This window comes from Phalaenopsis equestris, unplaced genomic scaffold (genome assembly GCF_001263595.1).
Source record: "Phalaenopsis equestris unplaced genomic scaffold, ASM126359v1 Scaffold001077, whole genome shotgun sequence".
Lineage (NCBI taxonomy): Eukaryota > Viridiplantae > Streptophyta > Magnoliopsida > Asparagales > Orchidaceae > Phalaenopsis > Phalaenopsis equestris.
This window is the reverse complement of record NW_018165516.1, coordinates 81,346-94,829: the sequence shown is the minus strand read 5'-3', so window position 1 is coordinate 94,829 and position 13,484 is coordinate 81,346. Positions and strand designations below refer to the sequence as shown.

At 33.1% G+C, this 13,484-nt stretch overlaps 1 protein-coding gene across 1 annotated transcript in view; it reads right to left on the bottom strand.

The window, feature by feature from the left end:
- The window catches only part of LOC110032977 (putative SOS response-associated peptidase YoqW), a 71,425-nt gene extending 58,951 nt beyond the window's left edge, over window positions 1-12,474 (bottom strand). The window contains exons 1-5 of the mRNA XM_020736788.1: window positions 12,279-12,474; window positions 11,997-12,171; window positions 11,651-11,736; window positions 933-1,045; window positions 794-805 (exon numbers count right to left, since the gene is read on the bottom strand). Coding sequence (XP_020592447.1) covers window positions 794-805; window positions 933-1,045; window positions 11,651-11,736; window positions 11,997-12,171; window positions 12,279-12,382 — 490 coding nt within the window. The 5' untranslated portion in view covers window positions 12,383-12,474. The remainder of the gene's footprint in view (window positions 1-793; window positions 806-932; window positions 1,046-11,650; window positions 11,737-11,996; window positions 12,172-12,278) is intronic.
- Window positions 12,475-13,484: the final 1,010 nt, after the last annotated feature.

Here is a 13,484-nt window from a genome sequence, read left to right as displayed (position 1 = left end):
GGGCGGCTGCAACGGCAGCTGGCAGGTGCTGACTGTCGGCGGCAGCAGGGGAAGGTGCCGGTGCGCGACACCTGGCGGGGGCTAGCAGTGACTGCCAACTGGGGGTCGAGCGGCATGCGGCGACTGAATGATAGTGGCGACTGGCGGGGGTTTGGGGCTAAAGGCAGCAGGCGGCTGGCGAGCATTTAGCTGTGGGCGACCAGCGAGCAGGAGGAGGCCGCCAGCAGCTGGAGGCTGGAGGAGGGCGCTGGAGTGGGCAACTAAGGCGAGCAAGGATTGGTGGCGGGCAACATCTGACGGGGGTCAACAACGGGGACAGGCCACCACCAGCGACAAACTGCAGAGCGTGGACGATGACAACTGGCGAGGGCAAGCGGCCAACGGCTGCGACAATCAGCGGATGCCGACTGCAGCAGTAGGCAGAGGTCGGTGGCTGCGACAATGGGCGGGAGCCGGCGCATCAGGCTAAGCGAAGGGTTGTTTTGGTATTTTAAAAATAAACAAAAATATGTTTTTTCTAGTATTAATATTTTAAAAACAAAAGTATTGTCACAAAAAAACAAATAAGCAAATACTGTTTTTTAAGTTTGTTTCCTATTGTTTGTTTTCAAAAACATAAAATAAAAAATAAAAATTGATCCCAAACAACCCCAAAGTAAATAATGTTTCAACTTTTAAAATGTTGCAGCACAGAAAAATATAAATTGACATTCTTAAACCTTAAATAAAACAAAATATAATATATAGCCCTCGAAGGTAAAAGTTCAACAAAAAAAAATTTGTGTTCCTTAACTGGTGATGTGTCCTGAAAAAATGCATTGAAAGCATGGCTCAGGCAGCACATTTTGGAGTCACCACAAACACTAACACGCAGAAAAAAATTTATGAAAGTAAAATGATACAAAAGATATAGAGAACAGGAAAACATCAACCTTCCATATTCTCCCACGAATCAAAAAGCGCAGCAAAAACGAGAGGTCTTCCATCTTTAAAATGTATATAGTATGGTTGTTTTTTGGATCCATCTTTCTTCCACTCATAGAATCTACAAAAAATATAATCATTGTTACTAGATCTAAAAAAATATCAAGTCATATACATAACACTAAAATAATGGCTAACTAGTAAATACTACCATAAAATTTCAAATAGCAAATAAACCACAAACAAAACCTGCAACCCTTACAAAAAATCATCCTAAGAAAAAATCAATTAATGATTTTATGAGTATAAAACTCTCTCCTCCATGATTAGAATAAGCTTCATCAAATGTAATACATATGTGACTTTGTTTATAGAAAACATAACATTGCACGACGGTGATCTGTTCATTAGCAGTACTGCTGTAGGTTTGCCTGGCAAAGGGTAGCATTAACAATTGGTATGTTAGTAATGAAAACCGGGGTGATGAAAGGGTTACAATACCACAAGCAAACTTGTGCAGTTCTTCATTTCAACATCCCTCTGCATGAAAATGCTTTAGCCACATCAGCCCAGTACTTATGATTGCACAACCACGAGCAACCTCACTTCAAGCCATATATGGATTCTAGTTCATAAAGCAATTAGCTCTATAGCAAAATTGCTCACAATCAGAGAAACCCCAAGTAGGTCTGCACTCATTCTAAGCTGCCCCTGCATGAGATTAAACTGATAACCAGCAAATAGTCTCATGAGCTTCCTAGATAGAAAGAAATAGCATGTCAAATACACAGAGATCCTCACTGTTCATACCTCTTGCTCCAGGTTGCATCACCAAGAACAATCCATGCATAAGAGTTCTCCAATGGCACAATCAGTGTTGTAAAGCTTTTATGTTTGTAAGAAACTCATCATTGGAACACTTATACAATAGAGAAGGTGATGAATTTCTTCTTTTTTTTTTCCTGGATAGTTGATAGGATGCCACTTGTCCATATTATGATTAACTCCGATATAATTAGTTATATAAAAAAAATGAGTCATAGGAAGTACTAATGCGTGACTTATTTTGGAGCAACTTTAGTGATTAATAATTTTAGAAACATGTACCAAGGACTTAGTGTGTTGTACCTATGAGACTATGCTTGAGTGTGTTAATAAATGGTGAGATATTGCATTAAATTTTCATGCCGTTTATTACGTGTTGTGAGGTAATTTCAAGGCAAGGGTCATGATAAATTTCAAATATTATTGCGTAATAGGTTGATTTAGCATGTTTTACTAACCCAATATGTTTAAAAACAAGTTGAATGGTAATTGTGTCATTACACCGTCCTTTTCAGCTATCCATCACCTTTTAATGACTTCACATTTAATTACCTCATTCCCCAAGCTTTGAAAGATGGAGGTCAATAATCGAATAATTTAAGAAATATGTGAGTCCTTTACAACTATCCAGAAAGAAATTAAATCTTCAAAGTTTCATGGGCCCTTGAGTTCTTGTGTTCTCACCCAAGTAAATGATCTCTTGGGCGTGAATCGTAACCCTTGAAAACAAACCTCCAGGAGAAGAAGAATAGAACCATAATAAAAGTTTGGAGGAAGTAATCTTTATGATCATCAGTTGCGTTAACAATTAATCGAGAATTCAGAGTAAAATTTTCATTTTCATTGTTTTACATTGTTCTTCCTTTTTTGCCATCATGTTTTTCACTATTAATCTAACTAAGACCCTATAAAATATGTAGCAGCTCGAACTCTCACACATTAAATTATTGTCCACTTTGGCCTAATGGAGACTCAAGAGTCAAGATTTTGCCTCACATGTAAAAAAAATAACATGAAATGCAGAAAGCAATAACTATAGCTAAAAAAAATAACATGAAATGCAGAAAGCAATAACTATAGCAATCATACATTTTATCTATTCATGTGCAACCATAGTCATATCCAAAAGAATTTCATAATCATATAAGGTCATCTTAGTCATATCACTTGTAATTGTATAGGTATCGACTACCTTTTTATATGTCATTTCATTTGGTTATCACCAAACCCGAAGACTACTTAACTATTGATAAAGGTTGAGTCCCTTCTAACATAGTAGTTATCAATAACCTCATTTATACAAATGATTCCCTACTTTCTGTCCCCATCAGATACCAAAGATTCTCAATGTTTCGTCACTGTCTGAATACCCGAAGTAGGGATTCCTATCATAAATTTCGTTTGTACTTACAAGCATTCATATAATAGCTTATCTATCACAAAACTTGCCATGGTCTTATAATCACAATTCATGTAATAAACAATCATATGCAATGCATAATCGTTTGCATAAATAACATGATAAGAATAGCTACAAGCAAATATTTCAGAATATGCTCATCACATCAATATCATAAGAAAATCATAATAATGGTCAGAGTCCGCATAAACTAGCATTCATATAGTCATATGCGGGCATTATTCAATATCCAAAAATTCTAAATGCATTCACATATCAAAAAAAGTACATCAAATCTTAAATGTATTATTCATAATTTAACACTATTATTTCACCTGAAACGATTGAGCAGTCCTACGACGAGTTTTCTCAGGCCCTCTTTGAGCTCGCCGCCTAATAGAAATAACCTGGAATTCATAAACCTGAAGGATTTTTATGAATTCTTGGCTTATATCATGATTTAACCATAAAAATAATTTTCTTACCTTAATTAGGCGTCTCGGCATAACCAACCCTTCCTGATTCTTCATATTCATCTTACCTCTTTTTCTTCCCTTAATCCTTCAATGCATTTCCACGTGTTCCCAAAATGTGGAATGCCTTAATCGTGACAAATATCAAAATGAAACGGGAAAGAAGAAATAGTCCAATTTGTGCAAATGTGAAATATCCTCTTACCGATTTCATTCTGAACCCCTAAGACATGAGTTTTAGTCCCTACAGGTTGCGTCTGCTCACGTCTGCTACATGAGACAAGCAGGGGAGTTGCGGCAAGGAGAAATCAGAATCAATGAGGAATTCATGGAGCTTCCTATGCATTATTTACCTCCTCCCCGCAATGAATCTCCGTCATTTGAACCACGACTGAGAATCAACTGAATAGGTTGGTGGAAACAATAATTCTAGGTATTATAAAATTAATTAGGATTAATTAAGTGTTAATTAAAATTATACTTGCAACAATTTATCTCTCTATACATTTATAATTTATGCATAATGTTATATATCAAATTAATCAATTCAAAATGTACAGTTTTATAAATTTGCCTCGGTAAAATTTCAAGAGAAGCAAAATTTAGGATGTATTTTACAATTGTCAGAATTTTCACGTGATTACGTGAAACTAGAAAAAGTGAGAATTACAAATATCTCCTCTTTATAAAAATTTCATTCTCAAAATTTACGAGTTTTCTTGAACAAAAAAGGATATTTTTGTTGCATTTTTCTTCTTATTGACATCTAGCTTCTTTCTCTGGCATGTACTTTAATTTTAAACATAATGAATCTACCTGTTCATCAACATTTTAGCATCAATTTCCAAGATTCTCCCAGGCTCTTCAATGATGTTAAATCTTTCTCACATCAATATATTTGTGTGAAATCCACCAGTGGGTATTGAAAGCTCATTTCCTCAAAATTGAAATGTGAAATACTTCTTGGATGCCTGACATATCAATAAGCAAAGTTAGTATATAAGCAACAAAACCGATCTTTTCTACGATTTCAAAAAGACGAATATATCCGAGGCTCAACATGTTCCTTGACCAAATCTATCAATAAGTCTAACTTCTAAGAAAACAAAAATCACCAAATTTAAACTCTATTGATATGGCTTGGGCCACAGTATTTTTTCTGTCAATCTTCAGCAGTTTTCAACCTATCTTTAATTAATTTGATTTTATCTATGATTTTATCAACTATATCAATACCTAATATTTGACGATTGTACACTTCAACCCAGTTCTGCATTTCATGGCATACAATTCTGCATTTCATGGCATACAGTTCTTCATTGGGAGCTATTTTAATATTGGACCGATAATTATTATTGTAGTGAACTAAATCATCGAGATGTGATCTTTCTAAATGCCTTCAAAGCCAATGACATAGAGCCTCAATAAATCTTTTCATACATGAATTATCCTTTCCAATTGTCTATCAGCCTCTGAATGAAATATTGTGCTAAAATGCAAATGTGTACCCAAATTTTTCTGAATGTCTTTCCACAATCTAGCGTAAATCTTCCATCTTTGTCAGATATAACAAATTTTGAAACAGCATTCAATATGATAATTTCTTTTGCATATAATATGATCAACATTTCAGTTGAATTTGTCTGTCTGATTAACAAGAAATGAGTTAATTTTGTTAGTCCGTCAATAATGACCCAAATACTACTGTGACCCTACTTGGATTTAGAAAATCCCATATTAAAATTCAAAAAAAAATTAATAGATTATATATATAGTAAATTTATTTTTTTAATGTTAACAAGGAATTATGTTAATTGTGGATAGGAGGACTGACAAGAACTTTGGGCTTATTTCTGCATGTAAGGGAGAAATAGTCAATAGATTTAAATAATTGATTCAAGTAAAAATTTTAATTAATCAATAGATTTAAATAATTGAGTTATTTTACTTATTTTATGTCAAATAAAGGTATTAACTTGTAGTAATAATTTAATTATATAACAAAAAATATATATATATATATGTCAAATTTCATAAAATATTGTAAATTAAAGATAATTCAATTAGAAAAAATGATAAATCATTTAGTTAATTTACCAATAATAAAACTTTATAATTGATGAAACGTTTTCTATTGCAGAAGAGATTGCAAAACTTAAAAGCAAGTAAAATCATTTGAAAGAAGTGAGTGCTCATATTCTTATATTATAGTAATATTTTTATTTTTTGTAGACCATATGCATGTATTGTTATTGTACAAATGCCAAAATTTGGGGTATATTTTACAAGTGCCAAAATTTTCTGCTGAATTCAATAAAAGGGGAAAAACCGGGTATTACAATTATAGTATAGCAAACGATAATATAAGAAATATATTTCATGAGCCATCTATTCTCGTAACATTCAATCCGTGAGTCTCTGGGAGAGGCATAGTAGCAAACGATAATATAAGAAATATATTTCATGAGCATTTACCATCTATTCTCGTAACATTCAATCCGTGAGTCTGGTTGGAACAAAACATTTAAGAGGAAACAGTGAAGAATAAAAGAAAAGAAGAAAAAGAGGAAAAGAAAGAAAGAAAGAGAAGTGGGGAAGGTAAGATACTAGGTTTATTTCTAAGTTTGAATATTTTTAATATTTTCTTGTAAATTAATTTTAATTCGGGATTGTAGGTTTTATGCTTTTATGAATGGTTATTTTGTACTTGTTTACAAGAGAAAATATTTCATGAAAGCCTATTCAACGAAATAAATCATCAAGGCGGCAAGATTCACAAATTATAATACAGAAAATGAATTTTAAATCTTTTGCACGTATAATTATATTTATAATAGATTAATAATTAAAATGCACAGCATAAAATATTTCTATTGTGAGATGCATGATTATAGTTTCCTGTTCATGAATAAAGAACTACGTAGAAGTTTGGTGGATATAGACTTACAAGGGTATTTTTATTATAAAAAAGTTCTATTAATTGACAATATTGTTAAAAGAAAGCATCTGGTACAATACATTACTTATTCACATATGCAATTATTGAATATATTTGAACAGATATTTCATGTTTATCAAGATGATTAATTATGCATATACATGAAGCTTAAGATATGCCATTTATAGAAAACATATGGCAGAAATATATTTATGTTACCTGCATACGTTAGGGCACAATGATCTTTAATGAAGCAAAAGGATCTCCTATATATGCAAAGGGGTCCTTAAGACAATTCAATATTGATAATTCTGGATTTCACATGGGTGCTATTGAACTGGATAATTTAGCTTTCGTAGTCAAGTTATGATGGCCAAAAGTATAGTTATTGTACACGACATATTCTAAAGCTAAAATTCGATACCATATTATACGATTTGTTTAAGTTAAAGAAAAATTTGTCTCTAATATCTTCTGAAATTAACTGTTAATTCTGACAAATATTTTGGCATGTCTTAATTGTAATATTTAAGAATCGCAATTGTTCACTTTTATAATTTGGTATGTTAATGATTACTACACCTGTGTACTTTCCTTCAGTAATTGAATTTTGTATTAAATTTGTTTATCTTGCTGAGTCTAGTAACACATTAGAAGATTATAACTATTTTTGCAGGAAAAGTCAAGAAAAAGTTGAGGCTGATTAGGGGTTAGTTTAATTTGGATATTTATTTTGCTATATAAAAGTCACAAAATAAATTTTATAATTTCTGTTATGGGTTTTAGATGCTCTGTAAATTTTATTTTAAGAATATATTTTGGATTGCTTCTGCTTAAGAACTGTTTGAACATGTTGTAAAAATTATGTTATGCATCATTTCAGGTGAATTTATGTGTGAATATAACTCCCACCTTATGATAAATCCCTACAAGAGTGAGTATTGAAATTATATTCAGCCCACCTCTTTTACAACCTACGTTCACTATAAAGGGGTCTACATGAGAGGTGATGCAAGGGGCTTCAAAAACTTCTCTACTTAAGTAATTGACGTCCTTGTCAGTGTCCCAAAACCAATATCATCCACCAGGCAGATAGGATTCTAGAGATGACCTCTATATATTCAAGAGAATTCTCATAGGATTCTAGAGATGACCTCTATATATTCAAGAGAAGGCTCCAACATGTAGCACTTTATCCAAAAATTAGTTCAACAGGTGGCTCCCATGGTGTAGCATTTTATTTTGTATAGCACTCAGTCCCCACCTTCAGGTTGGTGTAATGCTCTGATTCTATTTATAACAGCCTTTACTCTCACCCACCGAGATATTGTCCGCTTTTGCCTAATAGCCTAACAGTTTTGCCCCAGAAGTTTAACTTCCAAGAAGGTCACTCATCCTGAGAGTGCTCTGATACAATTCAAAACTAAAAACAACGAACAAACATCGAAAAGATTGCATTAGAGGGTAGAGAAATCAAATGAGGGTTACTTTTACCAAAACCAAGGAAAACAAAAAAGATATAATGATGATCTACTATTTGAGAGTAAGTCGTCTCTCCACAAATCCTAGACGCCACTAGGAACACCATGAGAAAGAAAAACAACTGCAGTCAAGTAAAATATGCCCCAAAACCTAGCTTCTTAGCGCTAATATGACTCTCCCAATATTCTTCAAACTTCCACTCAAAACTCTTAGAAATTCTCCTCGTGTACGTTATTAGAGCCCAAGCTTTTGGGCTTCTCCTCGTGTACGTTATTAGAGCCCAAGCTTTTGGGTTTGTCTTTTGAGATTGAAATTGAAATAATTACACACTAAGAACGCACACATTGTGTCAGGGATCAACTAGCGGGGCTGACAAACTTTTAGAGTGAAGACTTTACAAAAAAATTATAATGTTTCCTTGGATTGGTATTAACTTTTTTGATTTTAGAGTGATTATTAAAACATATGATTTTTTAGATTGGAAGTAATTACATAATCATAATTGAGCATATGTATGTTTCAATGCTCCTATGATTTTATGATGTTATATGTGCATAATTGCCTCTCTTTGTTATTCATACTTCAACATTTTTCTTGTCATTTATGTTTAATACAAAGTTATTATTTACTAAGTTTGTTTGTCAAACTAGTTGATATTTTTGAACAGCAAGTTTCATTCAGCCACTAGTATAATCGTCTCCACGAAAGCATAATTTTTTGTTTAAGATTTCTTGTTTTTAATGCTTTTCAATATTTGTTTTAGTTGTACTTTCCTTTTTGAGGTTGGGTTTTCATTCCCTATTGTCATTTCAATTTTGATTCTATCAGGTTTCTGTCTTTCTATCGGTGTATCAGTGGGCTTTCAATTAGAAAATAAAATTATATTTTCTTCTTTATTCATGTTAATATTTGCATAAAATATTTCTTTTGATAATATAAAACATGTTCAATTTATTTCATCATGCTCAATGTTACAAAGGTTTAGCGTATTTTAGAACTGAGGTGTAACTCCTCTTAGCATGCACATACAAATATTCATATATACATTGTTTTAATATTCATAATATACATTCTTCTCTATGAGACATTCTATATTTATCTACTAATGAATAAATGCACTTTTACTAAATCTATAAGTCATGAAATAAATTGATATATGCACTTATACTAAAATTTACATGTCCTGTGATAATGTGACATCTTAAGAAAATTGTAATGCAGCTTTTTATAAATAAATACTAACATGCATGCTTCATACAGAACAATATGAAAAGTCAATTGCAAGCTAAGCCTCAATGATATATAAAGTGTGAAAAATCGAAATAAAAAATATATTTAGAATTAAAAACACCGCTATAATTCAGAAACATGATTAATCACTTCAAGTCTTTCATCTTTTTACTCCTATCAATCTTCCAAAAATCTGATGACATTCATTAATAAAACTTACTATTCACTTTATCAATCTCAATTAACGTTAATTTAATAATTCAAAATAACTTGCATAAATAATAATATCAATTATATTCATTACATTTTTCTCATCCTAGCGAAAATCTACGATCCCAAGCCCTACTCCTTCGAATCAAAATTTATTTAATCCCTAATTTCAATTAGCATAATTTCATATGAATATTTAAGTAAAATTTCAATTATATAACTTAAATTCTAAAATAAACTTAATAAACCCTTACCTCCTTAATAAAGCTCGGCTCAACTACACTGCATACAAAGTTTCTTCTTCAGTACACAAGACACACGATCCTACTCTCATATTCTGCCTGAAGCCGTACAAGAATGCTCAATTTGATCTTCTTCCTCTCTTGTCCACATAGCTTGCACTTGTCCACATAGCTTGCATGTGAGACGGCCAGTAACATTGAGGCTTTGGCTTCTCTGTTCCTTGCATGAGACGCTCGCTCGATAGAAACTCCTGCATGCAACGGCTCAATCATTCCTTCTCCTTGGCTTCATCTCTTACATGGCCAAGGTTTGTGTCGTCATCACTTCTACCTCTTCTTCTTTCGTCACACAAAACACTCTTAGATTATGTCACTTACGCTTCCTTCTCAAGCATGAGCAATAATTCTCATGCACGCACACAACTAAAGTTCCTCCTTCGATTTCGAGAAATCAACTTCCCTTCTCTCACTCGAATGTGATGTCACGCATTGTCGTCTTCTTTTTTTGTCTCCTGTTCTCGCTCTCTATCTCCTCTATTTCATCTGATTCGAATGAGATGTTCGACTCTTAAAATGAAATCGTCAAAAAGCATACGCTTTCTCTTCATTGCATAATTCATAGTTTGAACGCCCCAAAGTTTAAGTTATCGGCCTTGTGAGCCTTTGAATACATGTCGTTTGCTTCTCGACTTTGAATACATGTCGTTTGCTTCTTGAATCAGATGAAATAGAGTTTGCTTCTCGACTTTGAATACATGTCGTTTGCTTCTTGAATCAGATGAAATAGAGGAGATAGAGAAAGAGACCAGGAGACGACAACTTGCATTATATATACATATATATATATATATATATAAAATAAAAAATCAAAATTCCTCTTAATTAACTCCCCGGCTTCAATTAGGCCTAAAGCCTAACGCTTTCTCTTCTATTATTTAACATGCATTGTATCCTCTTGCTAGTAATTAGCATTGCCTCCAATCAGCTTGCTAAGGTTTCAAGCACTCTAGAACTGTGCTACTTCAGTGTTTTCCTCACCCTTGGTTCATCTTCAAACAAATGGTTTGGTTTTCTCTCAAGCCTAACCATGCCAGTAAAAATTTTCCACTCTCCACCTAACCAAAAATTTTACATGAATTTCTTAATCTTCTTAATGGATTCACTCACAAATATGTAGCATTTTCAAGGCTAAACTAAGGTTTGAATAAAAGAATTGGAGCATTACTGGTTCTATCCTTCTATATGATGATTTTTCTCTCCTTCACCCATACGTTTTGCCCAATGTTTGTCTCTCCCCCATTTTGGTACTCTGTGGCTGCTTTTGACCCCTTACGGTCATCTACAGCTAACCTCTCTCCCAATATAATATTCAATAGCACAAGGACCCTTTTGTTGGTGTCAAGATAAACCTAATGGATGCACGTTACTTAAAAATATGAGTTCTAGAAGACATTGCACTGCAGGTTTCCAGATTCAAGCAAGGGCTCTTCGTTTATTCCATCAAAATAGTCTATTTAGTGAATTCTACTTTGCTGCATGCAAGGTTCTGCCTTTTTTAGTCCCAAAGGAGCCCACTTTTTCATTAAAGTTCAAACTCTGCAGACATTCTTCAGAAAATTAATATACTAAAATTTATCATTACAACACATGAAATTTGGATATGCCTCGGATATATAATGTCAGTAAAATGTAAACAGCTAATCAAAATTTTTAGCAATATTTCCTTCAAAACCATTGAGCTTCAAATAAAAGTCATTCCCTTTAAAATACAGCTTTTGGCCAAAAGTCCATAAAACAAGCAAAACCAAAATATAAAAAAGATTTTGGAATTAGTACAAAACCAACAGAATTGAAAACATTAAATATTTCATAACTATGACATTAGACTTAATTGTTTATAAAGAAAAGCAAAAAACAAAAATGGTACCCTTCTACTGCCACGAGGCACCGATTATGTGGAATGAGACGCCTAAAAGAAGCCTTCTCTTTAACAGACTCGGATCTAGCATTGAACTGCAGTCATGTCAAAACTCTTCTAACATTTTTATTTAAAAGAAAAAACCTCCCAAAGAAGGCAATTTGCATGTACGAGCATGGACTTAAAAAGTGAACAGAACGGGAGAAAAACTTATTCATGCATAGAAATGTAAATACAAAAATAAGTGATGAGTGAAAATCCCTCGATCAACGATTCATTTAAGAAAACATCAAAAAAAATTAACTTTTTAAAAACTGCTAGGACAAAAACTGAAGGAAGAAGAGAAGTTAGTTACCATCCTGTAGTGGTCTGGCTTGTCTGCTTTCTTTGTGAAGCTCGGGACAAGCCCCCACTTCATGCAGTGGACGACACCGCAGGGATTAGCAGCCTGCAATCCCAGGGCGGCGTCGCTGCGCACCGTGAACACTGGTAAGTAAGTGCCCGGAGAAACGTTGTAAGAAGAGCGGAAACTGCATGGAAGGAAAGTGGTAATGCATTGTCATTGATTTCGAAGCATTGATGGATTTGGATATGGACTTGAGAGAGAGAGGAATTAATGGATAGGTCGTGGAGTTACCAGTCCATATCAACGGTGCGGACGGAATCGGCATCGCCGTCCTGTAGCCCGCAGGCCCTCCCCACCTGTGCTGCGTTCAGAGTGCAGCGAACCCTTCCGCACATTCTAGAAGGGCTCTCTCTCTCTCTCTGTATCTCTGGGTACTGCTGCCCGGTGCTCCCCAACCCTATATATTGGCAGCGAAGTTGAAGCGGCGCGAAACGTTAGATAAAATTTTGTATATGGAAATTTTTGTGGAAAGCCCGAATTTTAAGATGGGGATCAAAAGGAGAATCAAAATTAATATATATATATATATATATATATATATATTAACAGCTAATAATAATTTGTGAAAAAAATTATTTATTAAATTTTTATCATTTCGATAAAAAAATTATATATTAACAAAATAAAATTAATTTAAAAAAATTTGAGATTTGACACATTAATTTATTTCAAATTAAGTTATTAAGTTCTCCTTTTTAAAATTTTTCTAATTTTTTTATTAGTTTTTTTTTTAAAATAAAGTTGATATATTTTATTTTATTGTTAATTAATTTTATTTCAATTAATTATTCATATTGTACTGTATTATAGAATATTTTTTATTCATAATAATTTCAAAAATATTGCATATACATTAAGGAAGAGGAATATAAATTTTATTTATTATTTCATATTACATTCAATGACTAGTTTTCTATCATTGAGCTCAACTCTCCTGAAAAAAGATAATAATAATAAACTTGAAATCATCAAAGTTTATTTTGGATGAGCTATCAATCAAATTAAGTCATATTAAAATAACTTAGGGTTAGTCATTAGACTCAGGGTCTGTTTGAAGCAGTTGCAGCTTAATAATAAGCGGTTGCATAGCAGCTGCCACAAGAAGTTACTGCGCAAAAGTTGTTGCGGATAAGCTGACTATCTGTTTATTTTTTACAGTTTGAAAAAAAACTATTTTGTAGTTGTTTCTGGTCAAATGATTATTTTTTCTCTATATTGTAATGTTGTTTACAACAGAACTATTCATAGAAGTACATTCTACACTTTAAAAGCAATTATACAATGCAGAATATTGCAAAATAAAGGTAGACACCTAACTTAACAGAAGAGGTCGATTGTGCTTGGTACATTTTGTGGAGATTAGATAAAAAAAGTGGTTGTTGCATTGAGATCATGGAACTGTAATGTTTTTTGAGATGTTCACACTAGAGTGACCAA